The 20,716-nt window shown below is 36.4% G+C and overlaps 1 protein-coding gene across 2 annotated transcripts in view; it reads right to left on the reverse strand.

The window, feature by feature from the left end:
• Positions 1 to 11,933: 11,933 nt before the first annotated feature.
• LOC139135954 (uncharacterized) overlaps positions 11,934 to 20,716 on the reverse strand; it is a 31,908-nt gene continuing 23,125 nt past the window's right edge. For both annotated transcript variants that reach the window (XM_070703738.1, XM_070703739.1), the window contains one exon: positions 11,934 to 12,947. In XM_070703738.1, coding sequence (XP_070559839.1) covers positions 12,892 to 12,947 — 56 coding nt within the window. In that variant the 3' untranslated portion in view covers positions 11,934 to 12,891. The remainder of the gene's footprint in view (positions 12,948 to 20,716) is intronic.

Here is a 20,716-nt window from a genome sequence, read left to right on the forward strand (position 1 = left end):
GATGGCCACCAGAGCTGTTTCGCAACATTTTCCTCAGATGACCTGGAGAATTTTGTGGCTGACCAACAAAACAAAATTGCCATATCGGTAATATACATGTTAACGTGTTTGATATGCCCATCAATGAACGGAACTTCATTTTTATTTGCGGAATGACACAAATGAAACAAGTGCAATCGTGTGCCGGTTTTTGATAGTATAAACCTACCACAATAAAATGCAATTTTCTAAAGATATTGGAGGGACGTGAGAAAAATAATCCCACACCCCAATGGGTTGGGATGGAATGTCTCACACTCGTTGGGGAATTCTGTCTCACACTCGCCTTCGGCTCGTGTGAGACAGAATTCCCCAACTCGTGTGAGACATTCCATCCCAACCCATTGGGGTGTGGGATTCTATTATTCTCCGCAACTGGCATGCCAGGTGCATAATGACCTCTGTGAACCTTTCGACGTACAATGGTTCAAATCAAAAGTCGACGATTTATTGACAGTAATTTTCAAATTTTAGAGAAGATTGGCCTGTTCTTCGTGGTATAAGTCGTTAATCGCACCTCGTAGGTGAGCTTATACAGTTGTAAACACCACACTTATGGTCAGGAACTTGTAAACATCACTCGGCCTTTGGCCTAACCACTGTCCACTGTGCCTTCAGCGTTGGTATACAGGGGTTATTCTCGAGCGCAGCTTTTTGCAGCTACTAAATTAACTCGACTGGATCACCTTGTCTGTGTATCACAACGTACACTTCCATATGTAATGTGCATGCTGTTAATGCATTAATGTTGACGCGACTGATCTAGATCGAGGCTTGCAAGTATGAGAAAGAGAAAACAAATAAATCTGTTTTTGGCTAAATTAAACTTTGCGTGTCATAATGAAATTACACAGAAGACAAATCATAAATCATTGATCAAAAACTCTCTTGATACAGTGAAATAATCAATTGGTACGAAGTGTATTGAGGGAAAGCTGACTGCATGTTGTTTTCAAAATGATGTGTTCATTCAATATAACAAATCAATTGTAATGTGACCAGAGTGGTCCTAAAGCTTTGTCTGGTTTTGTGCCGACAATACAGTATGAAAAAAAGAAATTCTATGGTTCGCTGTAACCAACATGACAGTATTTCAATCTTGTTACTGACTCTCACGAAACGCGGCTGCTATCAGGTTATTGATCCTTTTAAAAGGGGAGAGAGAGAGAGAGAGAGAGAGAGAGAGATTTTAGCAAGATTACAGACTGGTAATTATAATGTAGTTATTACACTGAACCTCACTACAGTATAAAAAATATCCTTGAAAGTATCCCATTGTGCCCTGGCAAATATCGCTAGAGGCATGTGCATATTCAATATTGAAGTAACCTCGATATGGAATTTCTATGCTTCCTAAAAAGGGGATCACTTTCCGTCTCGATCAATATTCACCTACTTTTACATCCGCCTTTTCGAAAGCCGATGGAAACTATGTTTACTATATAAGCTTCAAAATGAAATAGTACGCCCAAAGAATACTGTAAAAGTTTGAGAGACTGTATATCTGTCCCTGAGGTGCATTTTGCATTAAAAACTAGCTTCACTTTTAAAAAATGATGATGATGATGATGATGATGATGATGATTATTATTATTATAAGTAGCAGTAGTTGATATAGTAATAGTATGAGTATATATTTTTGTTGTTTTTGTGTGTTGAATGCTTAGTTTTTGTTCTTATTGTTAGTATCATTACTGAACACATAATTTCCTTTACAATCGATATTAATCCTATCAATCTATTGTTGATAGTGAGATAGTGAGATCAAGTTTTTTCTTCGAGGTTGTAATACTTTTTCAGGGCAAGATTTGTGATATACGGAAAAAGTTGTCCACGATGATGAACTTATATTTCAAAATACCATCCTAATGACCCACTGGCTATGATGAATTTAATGATGAGCTACTTAGATGCTGATAGAGAAGAGACTTCGCAGAGACAGTATAGCAAAGCAAAATGTTTAATCATAACGTTACGGTGAAATAGAAGTCTCTGCCCGAAAGACTTCAAAATGTCAGTTGTCAAGTTCAAGGGGTATGTACATGTAATTCTATTTACTTATCCTTCTGATGTATATCGCAATCAGTGGTAGTTGAAATATCCCAATGTTTAGCAGGTTAACGAAGTAAAAACTCGATAGGAAAATAATTCGTCTGCAATGAAAATTTCTGTCCGAGAATGTCAGGATTCATTAATTCTCATTAGACATTTTGGTGAGCTGTTGACTTGACTCGACCCTACTTGTTACGAAATAATAGCAGGTATTTGGATGTGTCATTTATCGGGGCATTGAAAATTCTTGCCATCTTTTTTATTGACGGATTGGCGAGACTGTAAAAGGGTAAAGTAAATAGATCTAACCTGTTCGTTAGGCATGCGCAGTGTGATCTTTTCAGTGCAAGTGTTACTCAGACTGATGAACGGTAAAATGCGTGCATCGTGCAATCGATATGAAATAACGTACACTCCATTTTAATGTCTTGGAGTTTCACTGTGCGGTCAATTCTCTACCATTTAAGGATTGCAGTGCATTGGAATGCCTTTTCATAGTATTATGTCCATTGTAATTTGCGAATCTATTCCATTGCAGATCACAAAAACAAGCTCATTTCTGTCAGTATTCGTGTCGAATGTGGACTCAAGAAATCACTCATGCAGCTATCATGACTTTAAAAACCCCTCAGCAAGGATATCAAATCCAGGATCGTTGTTACACGTGGAAGGCTATGCAAACGTGATTTTGCGATCGAATTACCGAACGATGAAAATCGTTTTGCTTACCCAGTCTTCAATTCATGGGAAAACGAGCTACTGTCTTATATTTTCTGTCATAACTGTTTAGAATTTGTGAAAACACGACTCATATCAAGTTAGCGACGGTATTGATGTACTTTTGGTAAAACAGAATGCCCATTGATGCAACTTATATTAAAACTTCAAGATTCCTTTCAAATGCATCGAAATTATTCGACGTATTCTACTAAACTTACAATGTTCATCTCCTATGCTAGCACACTGCTAACGGATACCTTGTACGTTTTCTTTTTCTTTTAATTGATTTATGTTCTTGGGCGGAAGTATCTGGAGTCAGTGTAAAGGATGAACAGAAACAGAGAGATAAAAAAACTTTCATGTTCTTAAGAACTTATATTTCTGTCACCGTTACAGTTTAAAGCCAATTAAAATTCTGTAGGTTGATATTGCAAAGTGGTAATTGTGATGTATGTAGAACTGTGACCTTGACGTCATGGGTTTGACTTTGGGATATTTATCATGCCCATTGTTGTAAATAAAAATATTCAAAGTCAAGAAATGCAAGAGTTTGAATGTTGTTCACGAACTATTGGTTATTTGTTTGCAAAAGATAGATGAAACCTTGCAGAAGCTCACTTGAAAAGTAACAAAGAATTCATCCTTACACGCTTGCAAGATGGGAGAGATGTTCGCATCGCAATGGTTACGACCGAGAGCGATGTAAAATAAATTCCACTGAAATAAACTTTTAATAGATTATTCAGAAACCAATGCTTGGCTATTAACCAGCTTTTGATGTGATTGAATATTTCATATGTGGCTGTAAAGACAGTGAAGCGATTCTGATTACACCAAAGACAGTAGAGGTTAACTATGATTACACATAGTAAAGAGACCCATCGAATCAATGCTTGTTTATAACGCTTTCATTGCCCATACCCGTTATATGTATATGGTGCTACCCTGGTAACCAGCCATTCAGTAGACTGCTAAATCACGATCTTGATTTTGTTTAATGAACGACTAACAGCCATCTGTCGATGTACTTTTCTGTGAAATTTACTTTGTCATACTGACTTTCAAAGGGGAAATTGTTCATATTTGCTGGCTTGTGTCGTCGAGTCTTATGTCCTTGCAACACAAAATACAACATTTCAGTCTTGTGAACTGTTTGCCAGATGGCTTTTAGCTTCTCTTCAATAAATTAATCGCAGCAAATATAAAATTGTATCCAGGGTGAACTTGACTATTTTTGTCAGGTTGTCAAAGCTAGTCCCCTGTGATTTATTTCTACCGCAGTCTGTTTCAAAAGTGTTACTTAATCTGTTCATCCTACCCTCCAACGAGTGGAAACACTTATTAGTTTTCATAAAGATGATGCTAGGCACCAATCATCACATGGCTCTCACAAATGGCAATTCATAAAGATGATGCTAGGCACCAATCATCACATGGCTCTCACAAATGGCAATTCATCTGTCAAAATATTATGCCATGGCATCAATAATTACAAAATTGCGAGCGCTGGTCAGAGATCAAGTTAAATTTCAAGCGGAGTTTTTGTTGGTAAGATCGGGTTATGAGGCGATCACTGGATAAAACTTGAACTTCAAAAATACCTTTTTATCATAATAACTTTGTCTAATAATTTAATTGCGATTCATGCATTTCAAAGTCTTCAATTAGGTTATCATGCGTCACACAATTTTATGGTTTATATTCACTTTATATTCACTGCGGGTTCTTACGTCATTTTTGCGTCACAGCGCCGTGAAAACAAATAATTGAAATTCGGATTTTTCAACCACCAAAGCAATATTCAAAGTTTCAATATATATAAATTACATAACTCTTAGTTCTGCTCTTTTTCCACACAATGTCTGTATCATTCGCTCTTCTGTATCGTCTGATCTCTCATTCACCTCGTTCGTATGCATTTCACCTACTGACGTCACTCCGCGGTCGAGAATTGTCATGGGAATCTGCAAGCTGCGATTCATGCGTGTTTTCGCGATGAATCGCCTGGAACCGCATGGCATATTGAATGACGGTTGAGAATTTACTAGTCAACATTTTAGGTTATATCCCGTTTAACTTAGCCAATGGATATGACGGTCCGAGAATACCAGTGCAGACTACAAAGAGCACGGTGTCTCCCTATTCGTAACATTTATTTGGTTACTTTCAAAGCCATAAACTGTCGCTTTAGCGACAAACTTTGCTCAAAAACATATAATAAAGGAATCAAGATATGGTAGATATTAGACTCACCTGCTCCCGTTATTGTGCTGAAAACGCAAAACAGAGCTAGAAAACCCAGATATTTTCCAAGCATAGCTACGGTACTCGTTGTGAATTGTAAAAATCCTTCAAAAACTCGATGGCAGAAGACGGCAACCTCTTGATATGTTGACTGAGCTCGGGAAAGAGGAGAATTAATCGTAAAGTTTAAACAAATCGTTCCACTAAAGGTGATGACGCTTACCTAACTTCCTTTCCGATCCGAACGAGGGCGATCATACTGCTTAGTTGGTTACCAAGGCAAAGATCGATAGAGGAATGCGATACATGATGTATAGCATAACAGAAGAAATGCTTCTCAGCAATAGATTGTAGAAATGTTTTTATAATGTAAAGCCACGTCACTTGTAGTGTAGTTATTATTCAAAACAGCCGTTTATAATGAATAGATATTCAGTCAATATTATGACGTATCGATTACAAATTGCCGAGCCGTAAACACCTGCAAATACTGATGGACAAAGGTCGAAAAATGCATCATCGATTCGTATTAGATTTTGAAGAAAATTTCAGGAATACTATGACGGTTTGTTCTTACAACCGATATTTCATTGTATGTTCACAATAGGGTAAATTTGTGTCGGTTGATGTGGTATTCATGCGGTATGGTTTATCAATCATAATAAAAAATTACTTTAGAATGGTCGACATTTTAATTCGGTCATTTCAGGTCAAAATTGTCAATAAATTCTATAAAATGGAAACTGTAATGTCTTACTTAGTAAGAGGTCACCTTAACAGTTAGGGTCAACGGAAGTACATTAAGGCTGCAAAGAAATGACCACCCTTGCAAAAGAATTTTTATGGAATGTTTTCAGTTAATATGAAACAACGACATTGTTTTTAGTTTCATCGGTGGAAATAAGAGTTATGTCTTTGTAGAACATTACAGCGTTGGTTAAAGCTGCAAAGAAACCAACTCTGAGTTGGTTTAAAAATGTCGCCACCAGAACAGATATTATTTATCAAATTTCAACACCACCTACAAACAGAATTGTTCGTTCCAATCATATATATAAGAGTGTGAAGCTAGGAATCTTTTCACTTCTATCTGAGGATTGCAGGATGCATGAAACTTAAGTAATAGATTTCATTACTTTGTACTTGAAGTAATTTGTTTATTTATATATACATATATATTTTTTCTTCAAAATTAATACATACATACATACATACATACATACATGTATATATACATACATATCTATCTATCTATCTATATATATATATATATATATATATATATATATATATATATATATATATATATATATATATATATTCCCTTATAGGGTATCACACACGTACATTTTAGTACAAAAATACCGCTGTAACTCACTCCGTGTTGAACTTTTTTGTTCTGTAGCACCTGAGGAAGTTCTACTTTTAGGACGAAACGTTGTGCAGATATAATAAACTATTTGAACCAGCAGATTGGTACGTGTGTAATACCCTATAAACGAATATATCATAACCACGCCACCGACAACACTGGGGACAACCTAAAAACCACAGTCGAACACATATAGGCCTATATATATATATCTCAGTGTTCGCGGTGACTTTTTTCTCCTCGCGTACGGCATACGCATTAGTCTGCTAAAATTGCGTAATGGCTGGATTTGAGTGCGTAATTTCACTTCCGCACTCTATTGATGAAAAAACTGACTGCAAAATACAATGTGCCGTTGAATAAACCTACACTACATATTTGGATTGTACGATGTAACATTATTTTAATGAAAACAGTTTAACGAACAACTTGAACAATGTTGAAACGTAACAGTGAAGGGTATACATGAGCACCGCACCGCAACCCAAGACGTTTCGGCACCGCTGAAGGCTATCTGTGGGAACTACCGGTAGTGCTGGAATGTAATGTTACAAATCAAAGTACTAAAAAGTATAGTGTCAACTAACATTCACGTACTTGCTTTAATCTTAGTGAGAACATGGGAAGAGACCGTAAGAAAAAACTTCATATCATTTTCAAATCTGTGACACAAGTTTATCGATATCAATAGCCGCCGACACGGCAAAATTAAAGTTTGAAAGTGGTGACGAAACAGTACGGCAAAATTCACACAAAATGCACATAAAGTACTGCTCAGAACGCAAAGGTCACGCTTACAAATATGACGGATCAGTCAATTACTAAATAGTTTGAAAAAAAATCGAAACACAGATGCCGAAACGTCTTGGGTTGCGGTGCCGAAGTGACTTGGGGCCGGAAATTGAGAGGCTGAAACGACTTGGGCCTGAACGACCGGTTACCATCCAGACACTTCTGGAGTGTTCAAAATTTATCGGGATTCCGATCGACGAGCTCTACCAATGAATAATTTTTTTCACGGACTCGTAGAGCAAAGTTGAAAGAAAACAGATTTGTCTGCTTCGACGCCATGCTGCATGTGTTCTTGATCAAAATTTGGGAACAGCGAGACGCGATGATCGTGCACGGTTGGCATTTATATAATTTGTCGCAACATTTCCGTCAATCACTCACTTTCAGAAACTATCGCTCGCCTGAAAATTAGCAACGTAATTCATAGGCACAGCTGACATGATAACGTGCCTAACGTGATAACGTGTGGACTACGATTCCGATTTTTCAGACAACGCCCAGAGAATCCAAAACTTTCCACACAAAATGAGTGATTGACAGAAATGTGTTGCAACAAATTTCGTCTGGTTGTCGCCTAAGCTCAGTCGTGGGGAGTGTTTTCGGTGTTATCCTTTGCGTATAGAAAACGCATAACGATGAAAAAAATGCGTAGAGAGTCAATTTCAATGCGTAAATACGCACGATTTTTGCGTAAACGCGAACTCTGTATATATATATATATATATATATATATATATATATATATATATATATATAATATATATATATATATATATATATGCATTTATGTTTGACAACTGATATGAATGTAATTCACTAGAAGATGGTGATTAGAAGTGCGGGCTTAAATGTACAGAGTACTAAGTTGAAATTTCACAAAAAACATTTAAATGTGTTATACATTTGAATTTACAAGACAAACAATTAAAAGCAGTCCATACAAAATTAGCTTTTGCTGTGAGATTAATTAATTTGCCTCCACGTTTCCCTCACCGAGTCCTCCCCGTGAGTAGTGCCCTTCAGGTTGCGTACATCATGTGGGCACCGCCATTTTATAAACCAGAATTGCTTTTCAAACTAAACACACTCGACAACGGGCTTCTATGACAGATTATCTCTTTCTGACAATTACAGTCGGAAAATTTTCACAAAGCTTGTTTAAGATACAGATTCTCCACAAATATGGAGAGACTATTTTCCAGACCAATTTTCGCGGCCAAAATAGATTCTCAAGGGCGACACCATCTAGAAACACGCCAAACGAACTATTATTTCCATCTCGGAAATGTTGGGCGCCATCAACGGCAATAATACTTCTTTTGAACACGTATGTTAAGAATGGGCTCCCACTGCATCATACTCTACAATTATAGTTACCGCTTTATTCATCCAACCTAGACTGGCCCCCAGTCGCCTGGTTTTTCTCGGCAGCTGAGTTACTAGCTGGCGGCCAAGGCGTTCACCCCAAGATTTACGCATCAGCCTACAATTAGCGCGACATTCTGCTGATGTTTAGTCCTTCAATTTCTGATATGTTTTGATACTTTATATCCCCACAGACTTGGAGCAAGTCTACATCCAAACATGAACCTGTCGAATACTAAAGTATGCCAGTCACTGCGTAATTCAAATTATTCTTGTTCACAATACTCAGGACAATTGAAAGCAACACCGACAATTTATAATAAGATTTACCAGAATATATTAAGGCTAGTTGACGACTGTGAAACTAGTCAATAAGGCAGGCCGCGCTCGCTTGTAGGAGCACTCTGTTACATATGAGCAAAATTTAATATTCAAAGCAGGTACGTTTACATTGAAGTGAAAAAAGGAAAACGTGCAATCATGATTTTGGATCTCGTGCCTCTGTGCCTTCCAACCGGTGTCGACTATAGAGAGTGTAACGGAACAAAGCTTGCTGAGCTGTGTTCAGTCATTATTATTATTATTAATCTTTATTTAAACTCGATAACTCCATAGGTGAAACACCTCTTTTCATGAAGGTCGAATAGACAAAAGAAAATCATATTACAGCACCAACTTGAAAACACAAAAAACACAGAAATACAAATATCAAAAAAAACAAAACAAAACAAAAAAAACCAAAAAAACTACGAAGAGGCATCAGACAAGTAAATAGAATACAGAAAGTTGTTACAAGATTTCTTAAAACTAGTCAGTGACTCAGAGTCCCTGATTGATTTGGGGAGATTGTTATATTCATCCATACCCGCAACAGACAAGGTGTTTTGATAAAGAAGTGTACGTGCTTTGGGAACTTTAAGGAGGTTCTGATTGGAAGAACGAAGTGATCTGGAAGGGGTATAGTTATTTAACATACTGGTTATGTAGTCAGGGGTTAGATTGTGAGTTGCTCTGTAAATTTGGGCCATATGGTTAAAACGGAGTTATACTCAGTTTCATTGGCAGCCAATGAAGCTGAGTATACATTTGATAAGTGGAAAGAGGCGGAACAGTGTCAAGAATAAGTCTCATTGCACGTCTCCGTAGACGCTCCAATGCATAGATATTGCTATTTGAAGTAAAGCTCCAAATATTAGAACAGTAATTGATGTGTGGTGAGATGAAACAGTAATAGAATAGTTTGCGTGAGTGGAGAGGAAGAAATATTTTGATGCGTGCCAAAAGAAACACTTTGGAATTGATTTTGCTTTCAATGGTTGAAATGTGTTCACACCAGTCTAGGTTATTAGAAATAGTGACCCCTTGTAACCTCTCTGATGAGACGCGGTAAATTGTGTTACCAGCGAAAGTGAGGTTGAAGTTTTCACTGTCAATGTGCCGTCTCTTCTAAGAAGCTGTGATGATCATTGATTTTGTCTTACTGGGATTGATACAAAGTTTGTATCTAAGTTTGTTAGTAAGATACCAATTGTCAACTATTTTCGATCAGCATTCAGGTAATATAGATATGGTGTTTACGGACTTGTTTGAAACATGAAGTGTTGTGTCGTCTGCAAAGGAAGTACAGGATGAATTTTCAAGGTGAAGGGGCAAATCGTTAACATAAATAATAAAGAGCAATGGCCCCAGTATGGAACCTTGCGGCACACCGACACTGACATCAATAACATCTGAGTTTGTACGTTTAAATTGCACAAATTGTTTACGTGTGAGTAAGTATGATTTAAAAAATGACAGGGTATGATCAGAACACCCATAGATTTTTAGTTATGAGAACAATATTGTGTGATCAACGAGAACAAACGCTTTGCTCAGGTCTAAAAATGCTGAGCTAACGATGTTTCCACGATCAATTTCTTTAGTTGACCAGACCAACAAGAGTACTTTCACAAGAGTGTTTGGCGCGAAATCCAGATTGGTTAGAAAAGAAGAGAATGTGTGTTTCCATGAATTTTACAAGGTGATTGTGAATATGGCGCTCAAGAAGTTTGGAAAGTACAGGAAGTACAATTATTGGCCTTTAGTTACCAGGTTCATCTATTGGACCCTTTTTATAGGGACTAACACGAGCCAATTTCCATAAAGATGAAACCTGACCTTTGATAATGCAGCAGTTAAATGCATACGTGAGGGAAGGTGCTATAGTGTCGGCTGCCAACTTTAAGAATTTGGGTGGTAATAAATCTGAACCGGGAGATTTCTTACAATTTAGAGATTTGAGTTGGGAGAGAACGAAATTAAAAGACATGGGTGGGATGTCGAAAATTGAAAGAGGGTTGTTTTGGATACCGACGAAATCTGACAATTTGTCAAGATTGACTGGGCTACTGTTACCATTGGAAGACAGTTTGTTGATGGTGTTGATAAAGTATTCATTGAATGTATTTGAGATGTGTTTAGGATCGGTGGAAATATTTTTACCTGATCTAAGTGTGGTGGGCGTACTTGACAATTTTGATGGAGCAAGTTCGCGAAATGAATACAGGACTTCGATATATTCATGTCACGAGATGATAAGAGGTTGTTGTAGTACTGAATTGAATTGAATTGAATTGTTTATTCAACCAGATAAACGGACAATTACAAGAAAAATATTACAGTCACTTTGAAAGTATGACTTTATCTGGTTTGGACCATAGAAATAGTCCATAAGGACTAGATAAGGACTGTGATTTGGATTTAAAAATGAGATTTTTGACTCTGTTTCTTAAGTGTCTATAGTCTGGGAAGCAAGATGTCCTTTTGGCTGTATCACATAATTTGATTAATTTTGATATCTATTCGTTCCACCAATCAGGACGACGCAGGTGACGTACACGTTTCTGTTTTGTAGGAGCATGCTTGTCAAGAACAGTCATAATTATCATATAGGCTCTACGCTGTTTTTAATCACTTTCTGCAGACTCTTGTTTGTTAATGTAGAACTTAACCTGTTTATTTGTTTAGTTTGACATGCATTATGTTCAAAAGAAAATCGCGGACCTCAGTCTCCGTTTCTGAACATGTTTCAGTGCAAAATTTAGGAAATCACAGAAAACTAAATTTGGGAAATACTTGTTCTCTGTTTTTTGTCAATATGCTGGAAGAGCCAACACTGCGACACAAAACTATCGAAGAAAATCCGAAGTCAATTTGGGAGCTATGGCAAGATTGGCAATGATACGTGTTCAGCAATAATGTCTTCTGACTCCGTCAATTCAGTGCCCATGCAACTGAAATATCCACAGATGACATAAATGTCGTTGGATCGTTGCATCTCGATGAAAAAATCAAAACATAACAAATCAAGTGGTGTTTCAAGTTAGTTTATTGCAGCGGTTGGAGAGTCTCCAGGGTAATTCATGCTGACAAAAATATAATCTACCTTCAGTGTTCACGTTCCCATTTAGAGTGACGTCATCGTCTGCGAAAGACACTCATTCGATAGAATTTCCCGTGCGAACGTATCTATCTGGCGTTCTAAACGTCTGTTTCCTCCTGTAAAGGACAGCCCTGACAGCAGTAGCGACCGCCTCCATCTTGTTAGAATGTAGTACATAGGAAGCTGCCAGATCTCGGCCACGAAGGCTTGAATACTTTTATTCGGACGGGAAGTGATAAACTCCATGACAGCCGAAGTCTATTGTCTTTTCCGTCCCTTTCAGCGAAATTACCCCCACGACAACATTGCTGTGTATACGTCGCTTGAATAATGTCATTGATAATGCTCTTGTCGCCTTTCGGCTAGTCTTACTGTGCAGTAAATGTAATAAGGCATTTAATCATGTCTAGCAAGATATACCAATCTGCATCGTTGCTTACAAAAGGCGGAGGTACTTAGTCAACGGTATAAGCTATATGATATGCAGTGCGCATGGAACAACGATGTTGATAACTCGATACAAGGTTGTCGTGTTTTATGATCCCATTCATCCGCTATGTTTTTTTTTTATTTCTGGGATCAAACACATTGGACACCATGTCACTACCACCAACTCTTACGCGATCAATACCACGCGGTTCCTGAAAAAACAACACAATGTCAATGTGCTTGTCTGTATTCTGTTGTCTTGTAAATTACATCGGCATAAATTCAAATTTAAGTTACGCTCCCTCAAAAATGAAACTCGTCAATATGAAAACGGATTTTTCCTTATCCAACTGACTTTGGAAGATAGATAAAGGTATGTTAATAGTTTGTGTGTACAGCTCTGAAATAGTTGAATGCAAACTCCATCCATCCATCCATCAATCCACCAGTAATGTATCTACCAACGGCAGACTTCGGTTCCTCCTATGAGGTACGAATGCTCGGTAACCATTACTAAAGACAGATAGAAAGGTTTGCTGTGTTAATGGCTATCGGATTTTCTGCACCTTTTAGAGGAAGCTCTCAACACATGCACCAATAATTCATTTTGCACGACAAAGTCTACTTAGCCCTATTTCTGTCGCTGGCTGCGATATGCTCACGAAAAGGCCCGGTGTAAGCCGATCTCAATATAATTTTCATTGGTTAGTTTCTTCTAGCAATCTGATCGGTGAGTAGTATCTTTGGCGATCCAAGATATATTCCTCCTATTTTCATATCAGAAGCTGTGGATCTTGCCTTCGCCTTTTGTTTTTCTAAAAACCCTCTGAAACAAAAACACGCTACTGTGGTTGACTTAACCGGAAGTTGTTGTCTCAAGGCACGGTCCTGTATTACCCCTATTTGTAACAATCAACCCTATTTGTAACAAAATTTAATTTTCAAAAAAACTTTGCCGTATATGTTGAAATATTAATAAAATATGCATATTTGTATGTTTGAGGGCAATTTTCTTTTTTTTTCCTTGTCAAAACTCATTTTTCCGAAACTGCTTTTGTTACAAATTGGGTTGATTGTTACAAATAGGGGTGACATGTGTCAACCCTATTTGTAACAATCAACCCTATTTGTAACAAAACCTAGATTTCAAAGAAACTTGGCCGTATTTGATGAAATCTTGATGAAATATACATATTAGTATGTTCGGGGGCAATTTTCTTTGTTTTCCTTGTTGAAACTCATTTTTCCGAAAATGCTCGTGAGATTAAATTTCGTTGTGCAGGTTCCTAGGGATAAGAGCCCTACTCGTAAGATATAATCAAGTCGTGCAGATACATGCCAAAGGTTTGTTTTAGGGCAACGTTCACCATTTTCGGTCAAAAATGTTAAAAATCTTGTTTTCTGACCGAAATCATACTAAACCTATATGGGGTTAACTTTTGTTACAAATTGGGTTGATTGTTACAAATAGGGTTGACGTGTCAACCCTATTTGTAACAATCAACCCTATTTGTAACAAAATTTAACCAACTTGAAACAAAACCTAATTTTCTACAAAACTTGGCCGTATTTGATGAAATCTTGATGAAATGTACATATTAGTATGTTTTTGGGCAATTTTTTATTTTTTCCTTGTCGAAACTCATTTTTTCCGAAAATGCTCGTTAGATCAACTTTCGTTGTGCAGGTTGCCTAGTATAAGAGGCCTACTCGTAAGATATAATCGAGTTGTGCAGATAGTTTGTTTCGGGGCAATTTTCCCCAATTTCGGTCGAAAATGTTAAAAATCTTATTTTCTGACCGAAATCATACTAAACCTATATGGGGTTAACTTTTGTTACAAATTGGGTTGATTGTTACAAATAGGGTTGACGTGTCAACCCTATTTGTAACAATCAACCCTATTTGTAACAAAATTTAACCAACTTGAAACAAAACCTAATTTTCTACAAAACTTGGCCGTATTTGATGAAATCTTCATGACATATACATATTAGTATGTTTTGGGGCAATTTTTATTTTTTCCTTGTCGAAACTCATTTTTTCCGAAAATGCTTGTTAGATTAACTTTCGTTGTGCAGGTTGCCTAGTATAAGAGGCCTACTCGTAAGATATAATCGAGTTGTGCAGATAAGTTTGTTTCGGGGCAATTTTCCCCAATCTGGACGAAAATGTTAATAATCTTGTTTTCTGACCGAAATCATACTAAACCTATATAGGGTTAACTTTTGTTACAAATTGGGTTGATTGTTACAAATAGGGTTGACGTGTCAACCCTATTTGTAACAATCAACCCTATTTGTAACAAAATTTAACCAACTTGAAACAAAACCTAATTTTCTACAAAACTTGGCCGTATTTGATGAAATCTTGATGAAATGTACATATTAGTATGTTTTGGGCAATTTTTATTTTTTCCTTGTCGAAACTCATTTTTTCCGAAAATGCTCGTTAGATCAACTTTCGTTGTGCAGGTTGCCTAGTATAAGAGGCCTACTCGTAAGATATAATCGAGTTGTGCAGATAGATTAGTTTCGGGGCAATTTTCCCCTAATTTCGGTCGAAAATGGTAAAAATCTTATTTTCTGACCGAAATCATACTAAACCTATATGGGGTTAACTTTTGTTACAAATTGGGTTGATTGTTACAAATAGGGTTGACGTGTCAACCCTATTTGTAACAATCAACCCTATTTGTAACAAAATTTAACCAACTTGAAACAAAACCTAATTTTCTACAAAACTTGGCCGTATTTGATGAAATCTTGATGACATATACATATTAGTATGTTTTGGGGCAATTTTATTTTTTCCTTGTCGAAACTCATTTTTTCCGAAAATGCTTGTTAGATTAACTTTCGTTGTGCAGGTTGCCTAGTATAAGAGGCCTACTCGTAAGATATAATCGAGTTGTGCAGATAAGTTTGTTTCGGGGCAATTTTCCCCAATCTGGACGAAAATGTTAATAATCTTGTTTTCTGACCGAAATCATACTAAACCTATATAGGGTTAACTTTTGTTACAAATTGGGTTGATTGTTACAAATAGGGTTGACGTGTCAACCCTATTTGTAACAATCAACCCTATTTGTAACGAAATTTAACCAACTTGAAACTAAACCTAATTTTCTACAAAACTTGGCCGTATTTGATGAAATCTTGATGAAATGTACATATTAGTATGTTTTTGGCAATTTTTATTTTTTCCTTGTCGAAACTCATTTTTTCCGGAAATGCTCGTTAGATCAACTTTCGTTGTGCAGGTTGCCTAGTATAAGAGGCCTACTCGTAAGATATAATCGAGTAGTGCAGATAGATTTGTTTCGGGGCGATTTTCCCCAATTTCGGTCGAAAATGTTAAAAATCTTATTTTCTGACCGAAATCATACTAAACCTATATGGGGTCAACTTTTGTTATAAATTTGGTTGATTGTTACAAATAGGGTTGACGTGTCAACCCTATTTGTAACAATCAACCCTATTTGTAACAAAATTTAACCAACTTGAAACAAAACCTAATTTTCAAAAAAACTTGGCCGTATTTGATGAAATCTTCATGACATATACATATTAGTATGTTTTGGGGCAATTTTTATTTTTTCCTTGTCGAAACTCATTTTTTCTTAAACTACTCATTAGATAAAATTTCGGCGTGCAGGTTTCTAGGGATAAAAGGCCTCCATCTAAGAGGTAATCATGTTTTTCAGATACATGCCAAAATTTGGTGGGGGCATCAGTCACTAATTTTGGTCTAAAATGCAAAACAAATCTTCTTTTCTGACAGAAGTCATACTAACCCTATTTGTATCAAAAGTTAACGCTATTTGTAACACTTAAAACATAAATTTTGCTCTTCCAATAACATGGTTTCAAAATAGGGCAGTTAGGTCGGCTGGTTTTCTTTTCCCCTATATTTTTTTTAAATATGCACTTTTCAGGGTTCAGGGCGATCTAACACTTACCACAACATTTCCAGAAAAAGCGTATCATTCATATTAAAGGATTAATTACATAAAAGACGTCGACGTCCCAAGCAAAAATCAAATATCAGGTGACGAACACTGATTTTACGGGGTTTTTCTGTCTTTTTGTTCTTCCCTGTTTACGTTGCTAAAACGTTTAGGGTCGCAGTCTAATAAAATAGGGTAGGTCGGGTTATCGGAACAGGACAACTTTTTTCTTTTGCCTATCCTATCCATCTGCAGGCCACCGAGACTTTGGTCGGCCTCTGTAAAGGATGCTTCATAGTAACTTAAATCATCATCAAACTTTAAATTTTAAAAACTTTCAATCACGTCGCCCTCGAGTTCTATATTTTTTTCCTCCTTCAGTCGTATTTTTCTCTGTATTACTCCACTAATAATGCCGTACAGCAATGACAATGCCGTAAAATCGATAATTTTATCAAGCTTCAGCAGCCGAAAACCATATGGAATTAAGGCAGAAAGGACCCATCATGTAGTTACTCATAACCCAAGCCAGGCACAGATAGGTGAGACACTACACATACGGTGTCCAAAGTTAGAGAGTGGAGTCGTTTATGTTCCAGATACCTTCGATCTGGTATTTGACCTTATAGTATCGGTCACCCAAATAACCGAGTAGTTCAGAATATCATAAAAATATAATCAAGTGCATTGTTTTAGAATTCGAGGGACAGATACTTCTCGATCTTAGTAATCATAATGTTATTGAATGTTATCGTGATCCCTATGAACATAAAAAGTAGAGATGAAACGTGATTCTGAAGAGTATTCAGAATGAAAATCTCCGAATCTAAGAAGTGGTGCGGCCGATGCAGATAATAACATCGTTTATGATAGTCTACCTCTTGAGGTTTATGATACGAAATATGCCATGCACTTGACTCATCCCTTCATCAAAGGTCATAGGGTTACTTATCCATCAGCGCTCGGCAGCAACATCGAGTGGGAAATTACCCTTGTGTCTCTGTCTCCTAGTTAATTGTCAGTGAAAATCTCCCTACAGCAGGTTATACAAACTGACGAATATTCAATTTGAATGTTAAAATGATTGTAGACTTCACGACACTACTGACACTGGAAATGCATTCAACATTTGAATTTACAGTTGAGAAATACTAAAAAAACAACATTTTCCGACGTTGAAATATTTCAGGGCTAAAAGCAAAACTAAGAAATCATTCTTGATATTAAAACAAATGCAAAACCAACTGGAACGTTCCAATGCCTGCTCAGAGGATCAACCAAAACCAACCTTTAAGGGACCCATCAAAGGCAAAATTCTTAGATACTCGCCTACATGCAATACCCAATCGATTTCAAGAAAAAATGTAGCATTCTTCACAAGCAAATTAATAGACAGAGAATGCACGGCAACATAAACCAAACAGAAACCATACTCAAAACCGTAAATAGAAAAAACAAACAACAAACATTCACAACATAAAATGACTTGATCTTCACAACAACATTTAGGCTCAACACATATCAAAACAAAGGATAAAAAAGAAAGCCCGTCAAAATATTTGGAAGAACTTGATAAGTGGGAAGCAATAAAACCCTTTTGCCGAAACAACCAACAAGAGCCTACAATAAACAACACAAGTGTATAAATTAAAGCAGCGGCATTGAGGGTTCAAATGAATCCAAACAAATGCCAAGGCCGTATCTGTGATGAATTATCTGAAAATTAGGTAAAACGTCACCACATGGAACCTTCATACAAAATGTCAAAGCAATAGGACGAGTAGATTCTAAGAAGAAGATTTTTGACCCGTTTTTTTGCAAAAATGGCGAAATTGCCAAAAAGAGTCGTGCATAGATCAGCACAATTCAATACGTCTTGAAGGAATTATCTCCAGAAACCTGTATACCAAATTTCAAAACAAACCATCTCGCAATTTTAGAAAACATATTTTTTGAAAAACGACATATTTCCCCAAAATATAGACCTAAATACGAATATTTCATCAAGATTTCATCAAATACGGCCAAGTTTTTTGAAAATTAGGTTTTTTTACAAAATTATTAAATTTTGTTACAAATAGGGTTGATTGTTACAAATAGGGTTGATTGTTACAAATAGGGTTGACACGTCAAACCTATTTGTAACAATCAACCCAATTTGTAACAAAAGTTAACCCCATATAAGTTTAGTATGATTTCTGTCAGAAAACAAGATTTTTAACATTTTTGACCGAAAATGGTGCAAATTGCCCCAAAACAAACCTTTGGCATGTATCTGCACAACTCGATTATATCTTATGAGTCGGCCTCTTATACTAGGCAACCTGCACAACGAAAGCTAATCTAACGAGCATTTTCGGAAAAAATGAGTTTCGACAAGGAAAAAATAAAAATTGCCCCAAAACATACTAATATGTACATTTCATCAAGATTTCATCAAATACGGCCAAGTTTTGTAGAAAATTAGGTTTAGTTTCAAGTTGGTTAAATTTTGTTACAAATAGGGTTGATTGTTACAAATAGGGTTGACACGTCAACCCTATTTGTAACAATCAACCCAATTTGTAACAAAAGTTACCCCATATAGGTTTAGTATGATTTCGGTCAGAAAACAAGATTTTTAACATTTTGACCGAAATGGTGAAAATTGCCCCGAAACAAACCTATCTGCACAACTCGAGTATATCTTACGAGTAGGCCTCTTACACTAGGCAACCTGCACAACGTAAGTTAATCTAACGGGCATTTTCGGAAAAAATGAGTTTCGACAAGGAAAAAAATAAAAATTGCCAAAAACATACTAATATGTACATTTCATCAAGATTTCATCAAATACGGCCAAGTTTTGTAGAAAATTAGGTTTTGTTTCAAGTTGGTTAACTTTTGTTACAAATAGGGTTGATTGTTACAAATAGGGTTGACACGTCAACCCTATTTGTAACAATCAACCCAATTTGTAACAAAAGTTAACCCAATATAGGTTTAGTATGATTTCGGTCAGAAAACAAGATTTTTAACATTTTTGACCGAAAATGGTGCAAATTGCCCCGAAACAAACCTTTGGCATGTATTTGCACGACTTGATTATATCTTACGAGTAGGGCTCTTATCCCTAGGGACCTGCACAACGAAATTTAATCTCACGAGCATTTTCGGAAAAACGAGTTTCAACAAGGAAAACAAAGAAAATTGCCCCCGAACATACTAATATGAATATTTCATCAAGATTTCATCAAGATCAAGATACGGCCAAGTTTCTTTGAAATTTAGGTTTTGTTACAAATAGGGTTGATTGTTACAAATAGGGTTGACACGTCAACCCTATTTGTAACAATCAACCCAATTTGTAACAAAAGTTAACCCAATATAGGTTTAGTATGATTTCGGTCAGAAAACAAGATTTTTAACATTTTTGACCGAAAATGGTGCAAATTGCCCCGAAACAAACCTTTGGCATGTATTTGCATGACTTGATTATATCTTACGAGTAGGGCTCTTATCCCTAGGAACCTGCACAACGAAATTTAATCTCACGAGCATTTTCGGAAAAATGAGTTTCAACAAGGAAAACAAAGAAAATTGCCCCGAACATACTAATATGTATATTTCATCAAGATTTCATCAAATACGACCAAGTTTCTTTGAAATTTAGGTTTTGTTACAAATAGGGTTGATTGTTACAAATAGGGTTGACACATGTCAACCCTATTTGTAACAATCAACCCAATTTGTAACAAAAGTTAACCCAATATAGGTTTAGTATGATTTTGGTCAGAAAACAAGATTTTTAACATTTTTGACCGAAAATGGTGCAAATTGCCCCGAAACAAACCTTTGGCATGTATTTGCACGACTTGATTATATCTTACGAGTAGGGCTCTTATCCCTAGGAACCTGCACAACGAAATTTAATCTCACGAGCATTTTCGGAAAAAATGAGTTTCAACAAGGAAAACAAAGAAAATTGCCCCCGAACATACTAATATGTATATTTCATCAAGATTTCATCAAATACGGCCAAGTTTCTTTGAAATTTAGGTTTTGTTACAAATAGGGTTGATTGTTACAAATAGGGTTGACACGTCAACCCTATTTGTAACAATCAACCCAATTTGTAACAAAAGTTAACCCCATATAGGTTTAGTATGATTTCGGTCAAAAAACAAGATTTTTAACATTTTTGACCGAAATTGGTGAAAATTGCCCCGTAACAAACCTATCTGCACAACTCGATTATATCTTACGAGTAGGCCTCTTATACTAGGCAACCTGCACAACGTAAGTTAATCTAACGGCATTTTCGGCAAAAATGAGTTTTGACAAGGAAAACAAA

The sequence above is a fragment of the Ptychodera flava genome, chromosome 6 (genome assembly GCF_041260155.1).
Source record: "Ptychodera flava strain L36383 chromosome 6, AS_Pfla_20210202, whole genome shotgun sequence".
Taxonomy (NCBI): domain Eukaryota; kingdom Metazoa; phylum Hemichordata; class Enteropneusta; family Ptychoderidae; genus Ptychodera; species Ptychodera flava.